This window comes from Brienomyrus brachyistius, chromosome 3 (genome assembly GCF_023856365.1).
Source record: "Brienomyrus brachyistius isolate T26 chromosome 3, BBRACH_0.4, whole genome shotgun sequence".
NCBI classification, from domain to species: Eukaryota; Metazoa; Chordata; class Actinopteri; order Osteoglossiformes; family Mormyridae; genus Brienomyrus; species Brienomyrus brachyistius.
The window spans coordinates 26,481,396-26,505,761 of record NC_064535.1 but is presented as its reverse complement, the minus strand read 5'-3'; the positions used below and the strand labels follow the sequence as shown (position 1 = coordinate 26,505,761).

General features: G+C 44.9%; 1 protein-coding gene across 1 annotated transcript in view; it reads right to left on the bottom strand.

The window, feature by feature from the left end:
• LOC125738710 (neuron navigator 3-like) overlaps positions 1-24,366 on the bottom strand; it is a 191,789-nt gene that overhangs the window by 127,825 nt on the left and 39,598 nt on the right. The window contains exon 2 of the mRNA XM_049007917.1: positions 23,000-23,389. Within this exon, the coding sequence (XP_048863874.1) occupies positions 23,000-23,071 (72 nt within the window). The 5' untranslated portion in view covers positions 23,072-23,389. The remainder of the gene's footprint in view (positions 1-22,999; positions 23,390-24,366) is intronic.

Here is a 24,366-nt window from a genome sequence, read left to right as displayed (position 1 = left end):
TTGGACTGGGTGATACCCCTGGATAACAACTGTAAACAGAAAGAAATAGATACACAAGTTGCACAGATCCTATAAGCAGAGAAATGGAACCTTTTGAGATAAAGAACAGTTTTTTCCACAATGGGAAATGTTCTGCAGATAATTTCTACTGGGATGTGGTGTAGAGAGGCATCCACGGGATCAGTCGCTAAGGGAACCGCTTTGGCCCAGCGCGCCGTGCGTCGCAGATCACGACGATGGGAGATTGGCTTCTTCCAGACCTGTCTATAACCGGCAGGCCAAAAGCTGTAGACGAATGGGTCAGATTAAGGGAGAATAAGAGACCTGGCTGCTCGCAACGGCGCTTCCCAGCACGTCATCCGTCTTCATGAGAACGACGATCATTCATTATACAAATCATTAGGCATGGAAAACGGGGGCAGCTTTTGATCATCGCCCAGCCCATTAACGACTGCGCTGCGCTCCAGCATCCACATCGCAAACCCTGACCGAACGGAACTCCCCAAATCTCAGGGTGTTGAACACCACAAATTCCAGGATGTGTGGATGGGGCCAAAGAGAAGCACCACCAGTAAAATTCCAGGAGGCGGTTTGTGAGGACAAGGGGGGGGGGGGAGGGGGGGGGGCTTCATCATCGCAGCACACATGCATGTCCTTGTGCAACTGGTCCTGTGCTTACGTATCCACATGCTGTCTGTCACAAGCAGTGATGTTTCCTCAAGCCTACCTTCAGGTGGATGAGGCTCTCCAGCACATTTTGGAACCAAGCAAGCCCTTGACACACATGTGACCCTCCCCTGTACGGCACCTCTCACCCATCACCTGCCATCTCCAGCTGTCCAGTTCCAGCTCTCATCAGGCCAGAACGTTCTCCCAGATAAGAGCCGATGCTTCCTTTTCAGTGGCCCTAGGTAAAGCTTCACTTAGGAGACCTCTTTGCCAAGAAGATTGAACATTTCACTCCCTCCACAATGCAGATAATATTAGTGCCCTGTGGAACTTTTTTAAGTGTGGTACCAATGCGCTGAATTCTTGAGTCTTGAACCGCCTTATTTGTGTATAGCTGTAGCTGGCCCTGAAAATGGCCCCAGATCACTTCACACGAACCAGCCGCGATCACCTGCCGTAGCTGCCAACTCTGCTGGATGGATGGCCTGGACAGTGACACCTCAGCCTCAGGAGAAAGCCCACAAATGTCAGAGCAGCCATGGAGGGTGTGGGCACCACAGTCAGAGATCACAGCAAACGGCGCTTCCTGCAGACCCAAAAGCAGAAACCCGTAACTGCCGAACCTTTCATCCCCCCCCACCCCCCCACCCTGCTTTGCAGGCCTGGCTGACCATCACACCTGCGCCCTTGGGTTTAACGAGGAGCAAAGGTGTCATCCAATAACTTTCCTGCGAACCACACCTCAGAGAGTCGCTCACGTCCGAACTCCGTGACCCCTCACAGCCCATTCATTCCGACCTGCGTAGCCTGGTATTCCTCCAACCGCTGTCAAATATAAATAAACTTTCATTCGCCATGCTGTTTAGACAAAAAAAAATCTGTCCGGATGCAGGAGTTTTCAAAGCATTGCGTAATGATCTTCTGTTGAAGAAAACAGCAGAATGACAAGTCAATTAAACTAGTACTTTGATGACGCAGGGGTCTATTTGACAAGCTGTTCCCTGTAACTTTTGATTATCCGAGTTATTGTAAGATATAATGATTAATTACCAAAAATGCAAGCCTCTTTGACCATCCAGGAACTTCCTCTGGCCTGCCAAGTTAGCATGGACACTTAGGATGGTCCGCAAAGTAGCTACTTTGTGTTTGACAGTGAAGTGAGAGGATTATCCCTACCGCAAAAGAGCCTGTCGTGAACTTTTGAGGGCTTTTTTTCCTTTAAGGGGCCTGAAAATGTGCCGGCTTTGTTTTCACAGAGCTGAGTAGCACTCTTTGGCTCGGAGCGCGAGCGCTGTTTCACCAGCAGCACAGGCCATTGACCTCAAGATAATCAAATGAACGAGACTGATTTCCAGTCATGCAGTTGGTGTAGGTACAGAGGGGAAATGCATGCCTGAGCGGGATGTTAAAACAAACCCACGTCATTCAAAACGTGAATAATCCGCTGTTTAAAGTTTGCTGTAAGAGAAAGAGCTCCATAGAAACAGCTCCATTCAGTGTTTTAACACTTAACATATGCTTTATATAAAATAACTCACAATGAGAGCTTTTTCCAGAAGTGGTTTTTATACCAGGGCAGTTCAGGTTAAGTACCCTACAGGGACACACCAGGCCACCCACCTGGGACTTGAACTGTTAACCTTCCGGGCACAAATCTGTCCTCTTAAATACCACGCCACCTGAGCTTTTTCAGCAAGCATGTATACAGGCGTGACACAAGCACACCTGAATGTGTATTAACAAAAGAAAACAAAACACAGCTACCTATTAATAATCTTACATTGCATTAACCTAAAATCACCAACAGGTGGCACTGTCAATTGTGTAGAATGAGCTGAATGAGTTAGAACAACAGCCTTTTGAGATCGGAAATGACTTGCAGATATTAGCTGTTGCTCATGTTAACCTCTCTTGGGTGAGGATTCGCACAGTCACTCCCAGCTGGTCGGAGCTATTTGATACAAATAAAAAACAGCACACGCAAAAGAGCGGTGGCTGGCTGCAATTAAGCATAATAATAATTATGATTATTATTATTGTTGTTGTTGTTGTTATTAACAATCCATTTTCAATCCCCGCTTGTGCTATGCACGGTCACGGAGGTCGATAGTCACACCTTGACTGAGTTTATTGGGACGGACTGAACAGTGACTCCCTCCTGATGTGCAGAGGCCTTTGACGGTCCATCCAAGTGGGCTGGGGCACACAGGGGGACCTTTCTGTTATTTCTGCAGAGGAGCAGGCCGCTCAGCTTCCTGCTTCCTCACAGTGTGCCTGCATCCAGATCGCACGCATGCACACACACAGACACACACAGACACACACGCGCGCACTGCCACCCTGCCAGAGGAAATGAGGGCCACACGTGGCCCAGACATGGCAGAGGAGCTGAACAGAGCAACGATGAGACGCCACTTACTGCACGCAGCACAAAAGGACCAAATCCGCCACGTCCCCCCAATTTCAACAGACAGTTAGAAGTGACTCTATTTTTATGGTGTTTATTACAGAATAAAGCACCCCTGTGCAAACATGGGACCCCCTCGATGGTTAGGATGGATGTTGACAGCGAAAATGAATATTCAGGCAAATGTAAATAAAGGCAGGTTATGATAACACTGCGGAAAAATATACTGATTTTTTTTACATAAAACAAAAAAAGATCACACAAGCATACGTACTGTATCCTTAGTTACAGTATTATTAACTGAAAACCTCAGAATAAGCCTCCAATTAAGACATTTACGGTTTACAGACTAATAATTATTTAGGCAAGGAGGTGCAGAAAGGCCATTGTCGGTTTGGCCAGGAGGCCCCAGCAGCTGACCAAACTCTAGTCCCCAGAGTACCTCCATCCAAGCAAGCTAGGCTGTTTGCATTCCCTCTGCAGAGACGGTATTAAATTACCACGAGTACGAGCACTCCTACATGGTCCTTCACCAAGGATGTATAAAGGGGCGTGGCCACAAGAGCACCGCCCCCAGCTGAAAGCTGATTGGCCCCTGGAATGCCCACTCCCCTGTCAATCACTAGCTCAAAACAAATCATTGGCTAATGATAAGGCTGGTATCTCTGTATGAATTATGGTCCCTCATAAGCCTATGATCACCCTGTCTCACGCTGTTGGGCCACCTTCCAGAATGGCTCTTCCCTCCCAAAGCCACCTGTCAGTCACGCCACGTGATCTACAAACTGTGAAGTAATGGCTCACTACCACTACCAATCCTTTGCAAACTCAAACGACCACTAGGACCGCTGACTGGCAGATTAAAAGAGCAGCCCAGTCTGCCAATCAGATTAAACGGGAACAGAATGTTTCATGTATGGTACAGCGGCAATGTTACCGTGAATGTATCAAAGTAAGCTGTCAATCATGAGGGGAGGCCGACCTCTGAAACTGCCCACGTATGAGGCTGAGAGCGGAACCCAGCTTCATGAATTAGACATGAAATGCAGCCAGGAATAAAATTCCCCACAGGCTATGGGGGACTGATACCATAGCTGCAGTCTCCATTGAAAGAATAGGAGTCCAGCCGTTTACCCTACATTGATCATGATAAGAAATATTACCCACATACTCATGCGAGGTCCCCACGGCTGCATTAAATGGGCCCACTGGAACACCCTACCATTCCTCTTCCATGGCCACCACTGCTGGAACAAAGCAGGGCATCCACATGGGGTTGGATTAAGCTGCAGCCAGAGCACATGCCTGTGATTATAGCGCCCTCTACAGGAGTGTGGAAAAATCAATGTGGCGTCCAATGTGAACCTGCGCAAAAAAACCCAGCTACAGTATCGATCATTCCTGGTTTCAGTAACTCCCTTTAATTTCTGGTTGCGGCCCCTCCCTTAATTTCCAGTTCCAGTTTGTCCAAATGAAATTTACAATACCCCCATAAAAACAAGGCGATGCAATTGCGTAAGTATTCCTGCACGTTCTTTATAACTACAGTAGATTTATGAATGAGAGGCTAGGTGAGGTCATGAGGCTCGCAAAGTTCACATGCCGGTGCCAACAGCAGGTCATGTGACCTGGATGCAGACAGACAGTCTCGTTAAGCATGACTCTGTAAGCTCTTCATTATTTCGATTCCTTCCACGCAGTTAGAGAGCAAGGACTCCGACGCCCCTGCGTGCAGTTTGACATGCAGCCAAACTCAATTATCGTGGTGCGGTGAAAGAATCTTATCTTCACGCTTTCCCACTTAGAAACTCCACATTTTCTCATTAAGCATAATCAAGTCTGTATACCTCCATACACTTACGGCCAATTACAACATATTGAGGATCCGTCCAGGACCGGATTGAGAACTGCTTAAATTCCACCGGTGGAAATCCATGGAAATGAGGAATCCAGAGCTTTCAGCTCCAATTTAAAAAATGTGCATGACAATATAAATTAGGATGTGCGTCGCCATGCATGCACACGCTTGCCTGGACTTGTGCCGGGCATGTTCATGTGTAGCTTATCAGGTTTACCAGGCCAGCAGAAAGTTTCCCATTGGGCGAGGAAAGCCACGCCCCCATACCACCGCTCTGTACTGAAGTTCAGAAGCCTGTTTTCATTGGACAGTATCTGCACTATCCCCACACTTTTCAAATTATACACGTCCGTCTGGCCAAACCGTATACTCAAGCTGCATTCCCCGCATTGAGAATCCATTATGAGTGCAGTGTGACACAGGGCCGCGGTGGACTTCCGAAAACCAAATGGGACCATGACGAAAGAGGTGAGGTGAGCGATCGACCACAGTGAAACCGCGTTTGCGGGAGGGAACCAGACGACCCTTGTCCCCCACCCCCACGGCGATGTTGATGGACATAACCTCCCGATTCTTAACGGATCTTTTTAGCATGTTAATGCAGTAGAGGAGCAGTCTTAGAAGCAGCAATCGTTACGCCCCAGGGGCCAACAGGCGGGCAGTACTGCTAGCTGCCAGCTCATTAAGCAGATGTAGCATACTATATATCAGCGGGTTCTCCATTAATTTTCCAAGAGGGCAATTTTTCAGGGCTGAAATGGTATCGCCAGTCAAGCAGAATGGGGGTGGAGATGGAGGCAAGCGCTTGCAAAATTATTTTTGACCAATATGGGGTGCAAGAAGATTATTATTATTTTTTTTTTATCAGGTAAAGATTTCGCAGGCTTTTATGCTGAAGTCTCAACTGAACTTCATAATAAAAGTCTCCCAGTGAACCCAATATATTAATTAGGCTATATTCCCAGTTTGAACTGATTTAGGGCCAAATAAAGGTTCCAAATCTGGGCTGTGGGACACATATTGAGACCCCCTACTGTACAGGAAGGATCTGAATCCAAGCAGCAGAGCAGAAGCCTGCTGGACATGACTAAGTCACCATCACTCAGAGGCATGTTTGCGAGACTGAATGGCTGTAATCAGTGGTGTGAGACTACCATGTACCCAATTAGAGTCTGATGAATAATTCATGGCTCTTGGCATGGGAGAAGCCTTCTGCCTACAAGCCAGTTTTGCTAGATCAGGTTGTAGACAAAGCCTAAACTTGGGGCATGAAGGCTGCACTGATAGAATCCAACAGTGCCCCAATGGGGCAAATTCTCCACACACCCAGGCTCGTATGGCAGGGGAAGTCCTCCTCAAATCCCCTGCAGCCCGACCTTCAGGGGAAAACTGGAGCCCATCGTGTCGCTTCTTGCCGGGGTTACAAAGCAATTACCAACCAGACCAGGCCCAAAAACCCACTGATACATTTATCCTGCACACATCAGTCCCCATTATCTGGCTGCAACAGGAAACTCTGGTGTAAATGACCAGTAATCTCAGAAACCACAGAACAGGAATATCAGAATTCAGTTACACAGTTCCAAGTACAGTGGGCGCAATAAGAACAGGGGACAAAGATATGGGAGAGACACCACGGCCAGCAGACGCACAGCACTCAGCGTCCACATGGCCTACAGGTCAATAATAATAATAATGATAATAATAATAATAATTTATACTAGTATTGATCACGTGGGGAAATTATTTTTTTTATGCCTCCCTCAACTTGCTCTTTATAGAGTTTGCTGTCTGCGAAGGTCAAACTGATATGAACATACCACACAAATCACAATCTTCGCCACTCCAGATGTTCACCATCTTCTTGAAAAACCAGAAGATTAACAAAGAATCGCATCCCCCTGTCTGGGCTGAGGCAAGATGAAGACAGCGGCAGATTGCAAATGCCTCGTATTATTCACTGTGGCAACCCTTAGATCTGCACATCCCAGATTATCCACATCTGTGCAATAAATAATTTTTCCCCTTGTCAGCTATAGAGGACGATGATGTCCAGCAGTCAGAATGATGGCTTCCAAGCAGGGGGCGTATACAGGGGCAGGGCCACAAGCCTCGAATTGCAGCTGATTGGCCCCCCAGAGTGTCCCTCCTCTGTCATTCACAGATTCAAAACACATCATTCACTAAAGATTGCACTGTCCGGAATGCATTCATCAATTCCAATCCAAATCAGGAAATGGAACTAGAGTTGGGATTGGAAAAAAACTATGGAGAACAAAAATGGAATTGAATTCGAATTTCAGGGAGATTCCATTGTGCTCAATGGAAGCAATCAAATCAACTATGCTCCATTACCAAAATATAAGCCAATCCCTCGCCATTGGGCGAAGCAATATCAGCCACGTTGTGTGCCATTGGATGCCGCCGAACACACCCCCGTGCACAGGTAGCAGCTCTCCCCCTGATTGACAAGCTGTATCTGCCTATCACAATGGGCGATGCCAAAAGCAAGATTTCTGCAATATCTCAACACGACTCTTCATGCAGACTTGATGCAGTGAGATGTATGTAAATATTTATCAATCGACTGAAAATTATTCGGCATTCACTTATTTAAAAACCGAACTGAGTGGTAAAATAGCTCAGTTAATATCCTTGGAGAATAAATATAAAACCTGAATCAAACATAACTGCTTCTGTTATTAAAATCTCATTATTTATCAGCACCCAAGTGCTGATATTTGGAGGGATGATGGGTAATATCAGACCATGCAGGGAACACGCCTTGCTGTCACTAAGGGAAGCTTCTGAGAGGGACAAGGAGGGGACACGGGATTGTATATGACCAGACTCTGCTTAATGACATTACAATAAATTCTGTACAGCAAATCAAACCAGTACTTCCTGTTTTCACTCGCCCCAGTCCCTTAAATACATTACAGAGACAGTAACCTGTGTAGGCAGAGATGTCTTTTGGCACAAAGAGAAAAGCCAGGCTAGCGATTTAACCTATGTACCCCCCCCCTAGGTACAAGTACATAGAAGCGACAGTCAGACTTAGTCAGTGGCTGAAACACAAGTGTTAAATTCAAGCCATAGCGGTCAGGAGCGATAACGACAGGCCACCACTGCGGAACTAAAGCTAATTAAAGTTAATTAACTGAATTTATGTATCAATGAAAGAAGAACAAACCTAATCTATTTGTGTCCCAGAAGGAAGCTGATTAGTCTGATTAAACCCATATTTACACTGTAATAAAGTATCGGTGTGGTTTGCGCCAAGAAAAGTCTGAGCCCTAAACCAGAAAATGATGAAACTCAAATTAACCATTTAGAAAACAGTAATAAAGACAAAAATGTAATTATTGCTTGATATATATTCTCAGAGCTATAAGTGTTTGATGTTACCTCACCCCCTTCCCACCACCCTCAAAGGGAATGGAGTCAGATAGGAGCCCAAATGTTCAACAAGGTATAACCTCACTGTCCCATTCTCATGCTGGAGATGGTAAAAATGACCATTCCCAGGTAAGCAGAGGTATATGCAGGGGTGGGACCGGAGGGGCACTGGCCCAAGCTGAAAGCTGATTGGCCCCTTAAGTGTCTGCTTCCCTGTCACTCATTGATTCAAAACATATCATTGGCTAATGTTAAGGCTGGCCCCTCTGTATGAATTATGGCCCCTCATATCCCTCACACCTTAAATAAACGCTAAAATTTCCCCTGCAGACAGGACAGGAAACAGACACTCCCCTGTTCTGGGTCGCGGGGCGAGAACGGGTTTTCCGTCTCCAAGCTGGTCAGAACAGCTCATTGGTTCATTAAAAGAGCTGGCATTAGATGGGATGGATGAGCTGACCGAAGCCTGCCTCTCCAAGGTGCCAGGTCCATGGAGCATGAAGAAAAGCTACCCTGATCCCACCCATTCATCCATGGCAAACCTTTGCCACGCCCGTCATCTGGCTCTGGATGCCAAGGAAGGAGACACACCTGAAGGAGTCAGTCAACCATCTCCTACAGCTGTACCGTAAGAAAACATGACCGAGGCAGAAATCATTCCCTCCACCTTCTGAGTCATGAAGTGTAGGCCCAGACTGTGTCAATTCTCAGATTCTAAACATGGAAAAATCTTTAGCACTTTAACCAGACATCTAAGAGACCACACAGACGGAATTATTTCTCAACCAGGCATAACTAGCAGAAAATGAAATTATTAAATGCGACAAGTCGAAAGTCATAACTGCATAATCGGTAGGAGCCTTGCGCTTGTCACATGGCAAGCTTCCTGTGGCCTGCCTGTAGCCACACAGATAAAATATGGCTTTGTTGGAACGCGTCTCATTTTGATCTGCCATTTGATGCATCACCTGCGATCCCCATTTCAACAAAGGGAAGCACAACGACCTTGAAAAAATAACCTCGTTTATTACAGGTCTTATCAGAAGTCCTAGATAATTCTCACCATACACTACATATATTGCACTGCAGCAGCCTAGGAGAGGAGTCACAAGCTCCACAGCAGGGAAAACACAAGAAATCAATCACTTCTTGAACTATTCCAGGGAGTCACGTCTCCATGGGTCCAGCACTGTGCAGCATCCGTACCGTTTGATCCATGAGTGTGCATCATTGTGAAAAACAAATGGGCTGTTGTTCATCGAAATACCTCAGGGGTGACTTTAATCATGTTGTTTATACTTCGGTAACAGTACACGCACCAAGAGATTAGTGCTGAGGAGGGAAATCAGGCCAGTGGAGAAGTCCGGGTGGATTCTCAGACATTACTCTGGTTTTAAGGCAGGACTGACCAATGGCTAGGAAACGCCCATAGCTTGCGAAATGTGCAACTCAATATACAGGTGAAGGACAATGTAGGAGAGACTTCTGCCTTTGGGCAGTAGAGGAGAAAGCCCTCCAGCCAGCATTTTATTTATTTAGCAGATGCTTTTATAGACAGTGGCATTTTTTTTTTCTGGGGGGGGGGGGGGGGTAACAGAAAGCAAGATCAGAAATCCCTGAAGCAACTGGGGGGTTAGAAGCCATGTTCAGGGACCCTACAATGAACCACTCTGGCAACCCAGGGATTTGAACCAGCAACCCTCTGCCTTCCATCCCAGTATATGAACGGCTCAGTATGGTGGATTCTCTTGTTTTCCACTCTCGCTCTTCACCGGTTACGCATTACCCCTCCAGAGATGCCGTCACGTCACGAACAACATGATTCTGTTCTCCAGATAATTACCAAACAAACAGCAAACCAAGAACGCTAATATATATAAAAAAAGGTTAATGCAAACATATCAGGCATCCAGGCAGAAAGAGAGAAGTCTTTCTTTCAAAGGGAAATAAAATCTTTCCAAAGGTCACAACAGCATTGACATTTAAGGAAGGCCGAATGAGCCACGAGATTACTCTGCTCAAGTAATTGAAGACCAAGCTTTTCCATTCCACCAGTCCTGCTCGGTCAGAACATACATCTGTTACCCAAGAATTGTTATGTGTTCAGCGTCTTCTGGCAAAAACATTCAGCTGAAACGTAGTGGAGCCACATAAACAGAGTGAAGACGGCCCTCCAGGATTATCTACCGCGAGCATCCACTTGGTCCAAGGAAATATCAACACATTGAATGCATTTATTCCGTGACGTCTTTGGATGTCTGATTTACATTTACTTCATGAAAGTTTTATTTAAGCTTCAGGGTGAAATAAAGTGTTACAACCTCAGGCAATGTTAGTGTGGGACTTTAAGGTAGAAAGTAAAACTCCATCCAATAGAAGTTGCTCTGTTGTGGGTAAAGTCAATAAATAGTCCAAACCCAAGCACCTCTGATCGACAAGGAAGCCAAAAAACTAGACCTAAAGTATTTGAGGACTGAACAAAAGTAACAATATTTGCATGGAAATAGTTTTGGGGGCCTGCAGTATTCAGCAAAGTACATTTACTTGTGGAATTTAGCCAACAATCAACAAAGGAATAGAAGCAGGCTTATGTTGCTCTAAATCACACATCCAACCTTCATCCTTATTAAGAAGGAAAAATATTTAATTGGTAACCTAGAGCTCACTAGATACATTTTAGCTAAAACCAGACACGTCGTGCTTTATTTGGATTGATTTCACGCTCTTTGCAGTTAATTTTCCCTGCAAGGAGACTATAGCAGACAAACGGAATGAAATGTTTGTCAATTCTATCCTTGTACATCAAAATTACATGGCAAAGAGTCAATTTTGTGATAAGAATAAATAAATTTGGCTTTAGGGATGTTCTTCTTTTGCAATTTGTAAAACTTGATTTTGAAATTACGGTAAGTTTTTGACTAGGCAGTAACAGAAGAATATATAATACAAATGTAATAAGCACTTGGTTATATTGGGTTTTATAAAGAATAAATTTATTAAGAGGAATTCAATGTAAAACAAACACATTTCATCCAGCCATCTGCCAACATGCTGCTCTGGATACTGTTGTGGGAAGGACCTGTAGCCAATCCCAGGGCAGCACAGGATACAAGGCAGAGGCTGACCCTGGATGGAATGTCACTCCATTACAGAGTGCGCACACACACAGACCCACACTACAGGCCATTTAGTGACCCCACTTTGATTGGCTGCGTGCATTTGGACTTTGGGAACATATCACGGCACCTAGAGGAGCCCAGCGTGACAGGGGAGGGACACGCAAACGCCACGCACATGCAAAGCAGCCTGGATTCAAATCCTTCAACCGAGGAAATGTGAGGCAAAAAGGCATCACCTACATTCCTGCATCCTTAATCATCGATTTAAACATTGACCATTTCGTTAATAATTACAGGTATTCAATGCTGGCTGTCTGCTGAGAATGTCGACGCCCAAAAGGCAATTAACAGTTTAACAATCTTAAATCGACAGCATTCCCAAGGTGTCTATAGTAAACAGCACTGCTATTCTAACTACACCCTCATGTCAAGCCAGACTTTTCATTGAAGCTGTAAGTAAATAAATATCTGAGTGTTGGCAGGCAGCCCCCAGTCCCCTATCCATGAACATTAGATGCCAGCGGGGGGGGGGGGGGGGTGAAAGCCTTTGAATGTTTTAGTGCTCGTATCCGTATCTCTGTGACCCTCCCACAGCTTTGGCAGGGAGCCACACGACTCTGTAAGTCGGCATGGTCAGGGCCGAAGTTGGCCTGCTCTCCATCTCCATCTCCACTTCCTGTGACAAGACATTTAGCAAGACACCCAATCCACTGTTAGCTATACGACAGACTTCCTGAGCACTTCAAACAAACAATTAGCAAAATTCTCCAAAAAAAAAAAAACTAACTAATTCATGCATGAATTCTGTATGTTTATGGAAAGGATGACACATTCATTTACAAAGAAGGGATTTGGGATTTATTACTGCAAAGAAGACAATCAAGGTTCTCCCCGAGCAAAAGCTTACCCTCAATAACAATGTCATTTTCAGATACTGAATTACTAGATTAATTTTGAAATGAATTGAGAAATTAACACATAATGGCAAAATACTTAAGGCAATGTGTATTGCAACAAAACTTAATAAGATATGACTTTTTTCCTGTAATAATTTCTCTTGTATGTTAAATGATACAACTAATTTTGGTAATTAACGTCTCAAGATGTCTTTGTATGTCTCCTAAATCAGGCTACGGGTGAATAGTTTGCTGGCCAACATGTGGCTTTAATTGGTATCAGAGTATTACTGAGACCACGACCATGACTGTTTAACTCAATTAATCTCAGTTCCCACCAAATTACAACCCTATAGCCCTCAACCGAAGAGCACCTACAGTTAGTAATGGGAGAAGACGGACTTCATACACACAGCAGGTAGCATTACTGTGCACTGCAGATCACTTTATGCTTGAGCCCAAATAGGATAAGGTAGCCCCTTCATCCAACAGGAAGTTAGTTAAACCAATCAGTTACTGACCAGGCCCAATAGTCCCACCCACTTGGGGCCCCGAAGTCTGTTTTTTCCAAGCAGTACCATAACGTGCTACTTGAAATGATTCTTGAAATGATTTATAATAATCTGTTTTATTTTTACTTACTTACTAATCCTAGAATCTGAGAGACGAATCGGCAACAGTTAGGATGTAAATGATCTCTAAGATTATCCCATTCTTTGCACTCTGAGAATAATTAGGCAGGATAGGAGAATCTTTTGGGTCTGTCCATGCAAATGAACTTCACTTATAGTCTCCTTTTATCACTCATTTCCATTGTAAAGTTCTTAATATGGGAAATTCCCAGAGTCAAACAATAAAAACAGCCCAGGAATGAGCCCGTACCACTCTAGGTAAAAAGCAATTACTGAGAACGATCTAACAAAACGTCGAAGACGAGAGAAGTCAAGAGAAACACTTTTGCTGCAAAAGTTGCTGAGGGGACGGATAACCTGACAAATCAGAGGACAGAAGAAGAGCGTAGAGACAAACAAGAAGCTTTGGTGCTTTGAAAGCGACACCTTCCTCTCAGCACAGCCTCTGACACAAGGCCGTGACAGGGATCTGAGGATGAGGAGATTCAGCAGCCAGCGAAGTCACATAATAATGCCGGGACCCGGGAGTGGATCAGGCAGAGCAGCCGAGGGATCATTGGACTTCCTTCGGTAGGAGGACCAGAGCTACTGCATTCATTACAAAGTTCACAGAAATTAACACAGATGAACCCAGTCGCACCCCCTCCAGAGCCCTGCAGATGATTCCATAGTAAATGCCCCCACCCCCACCACCCACAAAACATGCATCACATACACCACAAGCCGATTCTTTTAACATCCACATGTCAAGGAACCGAACGGCGTGTTGCATCTTAAACTGGAGAGCTTGACGTCAGTTGCCCAGCATTAGGAGACTGGGGACGTCCCAGGTTTGCTGTAGAAGCACAGAAGCACCTGCAGTTTCCTCCATGTTCATCTGGGGGTAGCAGACCTTGGTTTCAGCATAATTTCTCCCAAGCATGAGCAGGTTTCTGTCGATAACAGAAGATGAGTGCGGAATATCGACGCTCACATCAGCATCCTTTCATCCCATGAGACCGAGCTACCGCCCTCCTGTCTCCAGGCACCATGAAGCGTTAAACTTCATATCAGTCACCCTGGAGGGTACTTAAGCCCGAGTACCTGCCGAGGAACCCCCACAGGGCGGCTGGTGGCGTTAGTGTCAGCATGATCTGCTTGTTATATGCAAAGATGCAGAGCTGCATGAGGTAGGTGCGAGTCTCAGAATAACCACCACCCAAAGACAGCCCCTTTCACACTGCCTTTCTCGTCCGCTCAGAAGCAGTGAGGTATTTCCTTAAGTCTGAGATTTAATGTCCCCCACAGATTAGAACTTTCTATTCTTTAATAATTCATCGGTTAGTGATATACCATTAGTACACAGTCCCAGTACTGGGGGGGGGGGGGGGTCGATATTTCTCTACACCCTGCCTCTAAGGTTCCACAGTTACATGCCCAATCGCTCACCCAGAAGGAACAAAAATGCTGGAAAACTGTATATAAAGACACACACACACACACATACACACAAAAGTACCGATACACACATGTGCACAAATCGAAGGGAAAGCGAGACCCATCTTTTCACAAGGTCCTCGCTACCTGTCTGGCTCTAACCAATAATACAGATTCAGTAGCTGCATTAATCAATACAAATGATGTGATTTCCATAACGCGCGTTAATTGATATGAACCTTTCATCTAACTGAAATATTATATCATGTGAAGGGATTCAAAGCTTAGCGATGCAGCTTTGAGCTTCTGCTCAAAAAGTTTTACTGTTAGCTGCATTGATCTTAGATCCAAATAAAATTTACTGGTACAATTCGAAAACTGAAACTGAGTGTTTTTCCATACAAACAGAAATGAATATCGCCATAGAGCATAAATAGCATCAACTCTGATATTTTATGAAGGACATGACAGCCCTTGATGAAAGCCAGAAGTATTCACCAATGCCAATAAAGAACGACAAGGCTGCATTTAGCCAATATCTCCAAAAAGATCATGCCTGGAGCACCATTCTTGAAAATGCAATAGATATTAACTTAGACAGAGAGTCCTTTCAACATAACATAGGCCATTATAGCATACGCGTATGCCGTAATGAGGAACAATAGAGCTCATTATAGTGAACTACACGTGTTCCATTATCATTACAGAGCTTGGCTGATGAACCTTGAGATTTGAATCGTAAAGTGGTATGTGACACACAATGGCATTAGGCTTCCATTAAGAGCTCATGTTGTAGTTGCTGTTAAACCCTCTAGGTGTGCCAGAGGTCAGGGAGGCATCTGATGAGCATCACTGTCAGAGAAAGATTATAAATTTGCCGTATCAAAAGGTGGACATTCAACGTCACAACAAAGAACCTGTGAAAAGCATTTCTACGGATATCAGAAAACTATTATGGAAATCTAAATAATATCTAGAAATGAGTTTCAGTATAATATAAAATTAAACTTGCGATCAACAAATGTGAAAATGTACCTTTATCCTGCTATGAGATTTAAGGCAAATAGAGGTGTGACGGTATCTGAAGGATCCCAGCCTAAGTCAATGTCAGCCGGACGTTCAAGCTCAGGCTGAGTAAGAGGTGCAGGGCCGCATGGAGCCGGACACATTCTGCCAGCCCAGTGAGGGGGGGCATAAAGGGCAGATTCATTTCCCTCCACAGTCCAGTCTTTTACGGTGGCCTTTCCCTCTTTAACCTGTTCAGTATGGGCTGAGAGAGTGGAAGAGGTCACGGGGAGGTCACAGGTAGGTCAAAGAGAGATCACAGGCAAGTGGGAAGTTAAGACAATTCCAATGGTCCCTGTGTGACAGGTTCACTGCATATGACAAAGATCATAACCAGTCATTGGCAACTAACAAGTTTAACAGTACAGTTACAAAAAAGTGAGAGGCTAATGTGAAGTATTTTCCTTGTTAGCCAATTTTAAAAACACAGTAAATCAACAGTCACATTTCGATGCCTACCCTGAGGGGCCGTAACTATGGCCACCTCCCCTCTGACAGCGCACATGTGGCCCTCGCTGTCCTCAGCACACCGTGGTCAGGCTGGCGAGCGTGACACGGCATCCGCTAGCCGGCGACACGTTTCTGTCTGCGCAGACGCTTCTCCTCTCGGCACTGAAGACATCCCGCTGCATGCAGTAATAAGGACAGCAGCAGTAATTCAATTCGCCCGCACGCTAATCAAGCCGCAAAGGGCTCAGGCACATCGATCGACAAACCACACGTGCACCGTGATAATTTTCTGTATTACAATACCGTTTCTCCCACATCAGGAGGCATGCAAGGGGTTTGTTGTGCAATCGATACGTCCCTAAATGGTCTATATTTTGGGAAGGTGGGGGGGCGCTATGGCTTCATTGCATGATGATGAAATCAAGATGCAGTGATTATCCTTCCAAAGACTGCTATCGAGCTCCTTTGATTGGTTCACTATTATAAGAATGCCTAATCCTTGTGGACGATCTGAAGTGAGTTTTCACTAGGGCCTAGTGAAACCCAACAGATTTCTCACTCCCGAGCTGCACCTGGCCGAGAGATGCATCCAGAAAAGCGAACGTCCCGGGGGAAAGCGGCAAACCGCATTGACAGAAGGCCGGGAGCTCGGTCAGGCTTACGCGCCTCACACCGGAGCTGCTAGTTTCGGTGTAACTTGCTTAAACTCGCCTCTTCAGCACACTACTTGATGTTGGACGTCTTCCCATCAGAAATGCACGTACCTTCCACATGTAACACGTCCACAAATACAGGTCAAACACATTTTGAGAAACGCACTTTCACTATACTAGACATTTAACCATCAAAAAAAAAGAGAAGAATCTCGGCTGATAGAAGACACAAACTTGCACTTTATCCAAACCTTCCTGGAAAATTCCGTAACATGCCAGCTTACCTGTATGACACTCCGATTGAAATCTCCCCCATGTCACTGCAATGGGTTCAGTTCCAAAGTATGAACCAGAGAGACCATCTGTTTTCCGTATGACTAGAGAGTCACACTGCTCTCATTTTCACTGAAGAGATAGCCACAGTATTCCAAAAAGGTTACGCAACATGAAACATCTGTGATTTCCCCTGTCTCCACCATATATAAAATGCTTCTTTCCATGAAACACATCAATTGCTCTATCAGTCCTTCTGTGATTACAGTAATTCTAAACTGCATTTAGTTTGCAAAGATGACTGGCTTTTTGTTTAAACTATTCGACAGCCTCCCCTTTTATTTTGAGCTATAAATTAAAATACGAATGTGAAAACTGCTTTTAAATAGTTATATATTGAATACATTTCCCTAGGGGGCAGCACGGTGGTGCAGTTGTTAGCTCTGTCGCCTCACACCTCTGTGAACTTGGTTTGAGTCTCCACCCAGGTTACATGTGTGTGGAGTTTGCATGTTCTCCTCGTGTTGTCATGGGGTTTCCTCCGAGTACTCTGGTTCCCCCCCCACAGTCCAAAAACATGCCGAGGCTCATTATGAGTTACCAGATTGCCCATAGGTGTGCCTGTGTGAGTGAATGGTGTGTGAGTGTGCTCTGCGATGGGTTGGCGCCGCATCCTGGGCTGTTCCCTGTCTCGTGCCCATAGCCTCCAAGATAGGATCTGGACCCCTCTGACCTTGAATAGGTGGTTTCAGAAAATGGATGGATGGATATTGTCCTAGCTCTTCTAGTCTGATATCGCTATCAGACTCTTTCCCCGTCCACATTGACTTCATAATTATACCTGGTTGATTTCCTTCAAAAGATATTGGGGGCGGAGGGAGCGCGCAATTATAAAAACACTACCAGATGTTGGAAATGTCCAAGGGAGAGATCCCATTTTATTGGACCAAAATGGCAGAAAGATATAGCAGTGGACATTACGAACCGTACCAGACTAATCAGTTGGGAACACTGGGAGCATAGTTCACTCAACAGCTTCTCAGTGGGACTTCAGCAGTTCAAGCTCATTACTGGCAGTGACGCCATGGCGATCTTCTGCTTTAGATCAGGCTACAATAGGTCAAAGTTATTTAGATCAGTGCAGGATCACCCACAGGAAACGCAAACCTTAACTCACCATTGGACGACCCCATTGACATCGTGCTTTAAATTGACACCTCCAATGGCAAATGGGGAAGGAGACAGCAGGTACTAGGCTATGAGTAATTATTCTCAAATAGAGCAATGAATAATTAAAGCCGGCCGTCTCCTGTAGTGTCAGAAGAATTGTGAGTTACAGTCAGAGGGTGCATAACCTGAACACCTGCTGTCTAAGAGAAAGTCTCCAGTTTGCCAAGTTGGTACCATTCTGTACTTCACACTGGGTGGGCTTGTGGAGCCAACCAGGGAGAAGGTGCTTCGTTCTGTGCGGAAGCTGAAACAGCTTCAGTTTTTTTTTTTTTTGAATCATGAATGCTTCTATCCTCCTTTGGCCTTCTGCATTCCTTTTCATTTCTTTATTCAGAGTTACCTCACAGTTAACCCAGTTAGTGCCAAGAATTTCCAATTTTGAAGATTAAAGAACCTTAAAGGAACTTATGAAGAAATATATATCAAGTATCAGCACCTTTGACAACCTTTGAACAGGTACGTCTTTCGTAAAACCCAACCAATTATCTTACTTTCCCCCGTATGAGCCGGTTAGTGTGATCGTTAGTGTGATGTTGAAAATCTTTACCTGTCGATCACAGAAACATTCGTGACCAGCCAGCCACTTCTATATGTTCCATGTGATGTTTAGTCAAGAAACGTGGGTGTGTCGCTCACAGATCTGTGACTCTACCTACTAACTTTTCAACCACAAGACCTTGTAAGACTAAACCATTCATTGGCGTGTGAGGGACGATGGAAAAAGGAACTCATAATCTCTGCCGTGCCATTACTTGCATGTCGATTAATGCTGGCAAATGCTTCAGGACTCTCGGTGCAAAGAGATCTGAGGTTTCACCACAGCTACAGAAGGTTATAGCCCCATCGCGGTGCCATTACGACGCATCAAGGGCTCTCGTTGATGCTCGTCGGAATGCGAGCTCTAAACGGTTCTGAAAGGTAGATGAACGAGATGGAAGCCATAAATGGAGAAAACTTTTGATCCAAAGCCAGTAACTACCCAAGGGCCTATCCACAGGCAAATTGAAGATGGCCGAACAATTTTAGCCCCGCTCAAATAACAGTCTGCAAAATTAAATGAGAACAATGCAGTCGTTTATTTTGCGCGTCCCGCCGCACCGCAAGGTGACATTCCGCGGAGGTGCAGATGTGACCACACGTGAGCGGAAACGCTCACATGGAAACGTGAGCCTGCTGGCTGCGAAACTCAAGTGTACCGAGGAATGCGAGACGATAACATCGGACGCGGTCTTTATTTTTCTGCACATCCAAAAATAAACAAGCTCGATCCCCGCCCAGACCTCCACCTGGCTCTCACTCCCAGATGAAGAAGTCCTCTGAGTAGCTATTCTGTGCAGGACCCTGAGGGACTGAAGGCCAGCCAGGCCACAGTAACTGAGTAAGCAGCTCGTCATGTTCAATACAGGCCTGGACCCACATGGAAACCAAAGTCTTCTGGGTACATGATCTATCATAATAATTCCTATCATAGTTACTTCTTAAATGTTAAAATGAGATGAAATAGCCCATATTTTCCTCAGTACAGACCCGCAAAGTGTTACTATAGGGAACACACTAACCATGGATACCTTATTGTCTGTTGTCTACGGGTAACAGAGTCATCTGTGGGGTGGTGATACAGGTTCACTGAAATGTATCAAGCTCTTTTCACTAGAAGTGCACAAACGAGGGTATGTTGCTTCCAGCCTAATCTCAGTCAGACTTTCTTTTATAAAAGATCAGGGATTTGATAACTTTTGTTCCACACACCATTCACAGATTGGCATATGTGGATAGGTATTGCTGCACAACTTGGTTGGAATTGGGATAAAGATAGCGGTGCCTGCCTAACTTGCTATCAGTTCCCCGAAAAAAACAAAGCCTGACTGGCCTGTGGCAGAGGCTACTTTTCACAACTCGTCTAAAAGTCCGCCACGCATCTCTCAAGCCCCCGGATGAGGATTTCTAGCGCTGCTTGAAATTCTCACGACTCTCGGACGAGCGTCCAAACTCTGCCGTCAAGATGTTTCAGGAACGACGAGCAGATGCGCGCGCGACGTAACAAAGTGGGCGGCGGCCACCGCCACTCAAATGTGGCAGATTCCTCGCGTGCAGCCTGGCCTGGGAAGCACATGCTCGCGCTCGCCTCCAGATGCGAGGGCTTGCCGATCCGCAGCTGCTAATCCCTCACGGACATCACGTGGCTCCACTTCGGTACTAGTGAAGCTAAGGAGGCTGGACGGGCGGCCCTGATTCCTTTGTTCCAGGCTGCAGAGACCAGCTGACGGCCATACTTCTGTTGCAAACAGGGCTTACGGGACATACATCTTCTGCTATATAGCTAGTTTACAAGGCCGGCTGCAGTACCCTTAAGCAAGGTACTTAAAAAGAAGTGCTCCAATAAAATATCGTGGCTGATTTCAGATAACAGCATCAATTATCCAGTAAATGTAAGGTCCCCACAGGTTAATGGTGGGTCTCCTTTTCAGCCTGAACTCAGGTGCCATGCGACATGAAAGTCCAATTTGTGCTTTCGTTTATTGCGATTCCAGTGGAAGATGCACACATGGACAACAGGTGCACGCCACGCAAAGGGAGCCTTGCGTGTATCGAAACTAATTTGTCTGACTAATAAGCTTTTAGGTTTTTGATTGAAAGGAAGTCTCCCTGAAGACAGAAAACAGGAGAGTACAAAACGTACAAACATATACTTTTTATATTTAAAGCGTCCGCGTTGGTGAGGGAGAGAAAGAACAATGGACTACAGACCCCCTTTACAGTGCCCCCTTTATGCATGATAACAATACTAAAAATCTACAAAAAAGGATACAGAAATCAGGCTTTAAAACATCATATTTCAGTGGTCTGCTTCATCCTTCCCTGTGCGTCAGTGAATTCAGTCGAGAGTTTCAGATTAAATTTATTTATCAAAGGAAATACTAAATTTCTCCATCACATAAAATGCCGGCTCTATTGCTTCCAGTGATATGATCCGATAACTCTGACAGTTTGCAAAAAATTATGCTTCGCGTGAGCAAATGTTTCTTAAAAGCGCATTATAAGCTAAAACATCGACGTGGCTTCCCTGCCGATATCCAGGCTGGTCTCTTAGAATCATTATCCGCTGGAACTGAGAACTCACCATTTTCCAAATGATTCATTACTTATTTAAAAACTGGAAAAGGAATAAAGGGACTCACAGGGGGAGGGCAGGGGGGGTCTGGGGGAGGGCTAAATCTAGAAAATTAGATCCAAGACCAGTGTTATGTTTATTCCCTTTATCAAAGACACCTTCACTTGTTGTCTCAAACACTCTGGATGTCGAGTTCTGGAACTCAATGATTTTTTTATTGTTTATCATACGTGTTTGCCCAAAGCGACAGAAAGCAGGTTCGGCCAGTATCCCTGAAGACATTTGGGGTTATACGCCTTGCCCAAGCCATGGGAACTGCCGATTGTCTGATCTCACACACAGAGTCTTTACCCGCACAGCCAGCCCTGACACACCGTGCATTCACTCATTTTATCATTCAGATGAGAAACAGGCTTGATTGACAATTAAGCCAACTGGTTTTCACTCTGCACTCTAAGCATCTCTAGGTATATTTAAACATATGGCACCAGGACATACTTTCTCTAGACTCTAGACATAATTGTTACCGGAAACTGGAATCTCTAAATGCTGAATAAAATGTAAAGCTACACAGAATAATGATGGTATTTGCTGGCTCTGTAAACTATTTCAAGCCATCCAGTCACCACTCACTAAAGGGTCAGTCTTCCCCCAAAGACGACTGATAATAGACCTTCATTATTTCCACATACTTCGGCCTTAGAAAATATGCAGTCTGGCCATTCGACCTAATTAAATCCACTTTGACTGAAACACCTTCAAATAGAGGCACTCACTGGCACTTCATGTTTGATGTTAGCCACGAGTATCTGAAACTTACTTATGAGGGACAAGTCACAGAGGGCAGCGTATTTAAAGCTTCATCCGGACATGATGAAAGCCTAATCTATGATTAGCATATCGATATCTCCTCTGAGTGTGTCAAACAGCTCTGAAAACATTCTTTGGGGTGCCGCTATTAGGCTAAATCAAACACATGAAATGTGTTGCAAGGAATTCTACTTGCTTATTTTCCAGTACCCTTATTTGGATTGTGCAGTGTGGTATAATACGAACTGGAACAAAGTAGAAAGAAAATAACTTTTAAAGCCCGATACACTTAGTTCCGAACAACCCACACTCTGAATAGAAATTCCCTAAGGTATAATACTGCATCTCTTTTCACAAAGGAGTTGTAAACAACTGCTTGGTGGACAAGCACCGTTCCCAGCAGCACTCCACAAATCATTACACAATGAGTGCCCTTTTGAGGTCTTTTCTACTCACCCCAGGGGTGTGTAGGGGGCGGAGCCACAGGGGCACTAGCTCCAACTGAAAGCTGATTGGTCCCCACAGTGTCCCCTCCTTTGCCATTCACTAATTCAAAACATATCATTGGCTAATGATAAGGTTGGCCCCTCTGTATGACTCATGGCCCCTTTTATTCCCCCCACCCCAAAACATCATGGAATCGCCCCTGCTCACCCCAGCCTTTCTTTTCTTTCTGTAAGCCACACTATAAACCCTAACACTACTGTCCCTCCCTACCTGGTCCTTCATTTTTATTTCACCCACATCAAGCCTAATATTAATATGCGTTTACATGGCTGCAGCTGTTTTTAAAGCACTGATCTTGTCAGAGTATGTTTTAACACTATTCGCTCACTTGTCTGACTTTGATTTTGTGTCTCATAAGGAATCTGGATTAAATTTGTAGGTGAAGAGCTGCCAAAGTCTGAATTTCCATTATGGGCCATAGTTTGTCCCGATCCATTGCAACAAAGTGAAAGCAGAGAGCATCATTAAACAAGAAGCATAAGGGATAGTATCAGTAGTCCTACCTTCTTCTGGTCCTCCAGCATTTGACTTGTTGACTTCTTCCCATGCCTGGCTGTTTCTGATGGTAAATCCATCCCTTTATAAAAACAGATACTATCCCGGATTTAAAAAAAACAAAATACCCAAGCAAAGGGGAAGGTGAGGGAGGGGGCTATAAACAGCCAACCGCACTGTGTCCCCAAAAAGCACCTTCACAGAACTCCAAGGGCTCCATTGATTGGCTGATGGCCTTGCAGGACGCACGGCATTCAGATGAAGAGGTAAATATTAACCCAGATCAGCACATGGTGAGCAAGCAGAACACCTTCTGCGGCAGAACCACCTGTTGGCAAGTTCTTTGGCTTTCAGCCAGTGACAAAATAGCATCCAGTCCACAGGTTTGGTCTTCGCATCTGAAACAAAATAATATTTCTTATAGCCACTGAAAATAATCAAGGCATTCAAGAGAGAAAACACACTGCTGTGTTCTTACCATAATCAAAGTCACATTACCAAGAAAAAACAGGGCTTGCAAAAGTTACCAAAAGTATGATGATATGTATACATGAAAGAATTACGGGTTTTACACTCCAATCTTTAATAGCCCAAAAAAAGTCCCATTTGCTCCAAGTTGTAGTGGGTCATTTGCGGCCTAAGGTCACAGGTTGTTGCTCATTGTCAGAACCGCAAGCCCAGAGGCTTCAATGCGGACGTCTGATTTTATATGTGCTGCATTCTATTGTTCTTTATTGTTCTGAGACAATGGCTTCATGCTGAGGACAACAGAACAGTAATACTTAAGTAAGAGACAATCCAAGAGTGAGAGCAAACGATTCTTTCTGCACATTAAATAAAAAGACATGTGTTGGACTGGCATCCCGTTCAGAGTCCTCACAGTGCTCGTGCCCGATACTGCCTGGGATCGGCTCCCCACATAACCCTGTAACAGATGGATGAAGGGATGGATGGAACCAATAAGCCAATCCCAGAAAAGTCACCCCTGATTTGTGCAGGAACAAACGCAAGACATGAATTATACATTATACATGAATTATATCTGTCCATTAGCTGTATACTACATTTAGGACATGCATGTTTGTTCAAAGCGACGTATAGATCAAGGTCAAACAGCAGGGTCGGAAGGGATCCCAGGAGCAACTGGGATTAAAGTCTATGCTAAGTAAGGTCAGTTAAGGGATGAAGGTCAATGGCCCAACAGTGACATCTCTCTATCCGCCCCAGGATTTTAACCAGTGACCACAGGCCAAAAGAGCCCAAGCCTACAGGGTCCGTTGGCCCCAGTTGGTCTGCTGGAAAATCCCACAACGGGGAAGAATGTATATCAGTCAGGCCTCTATATAACCTCAGAAGTTCAGGAGTCACCTGCCAA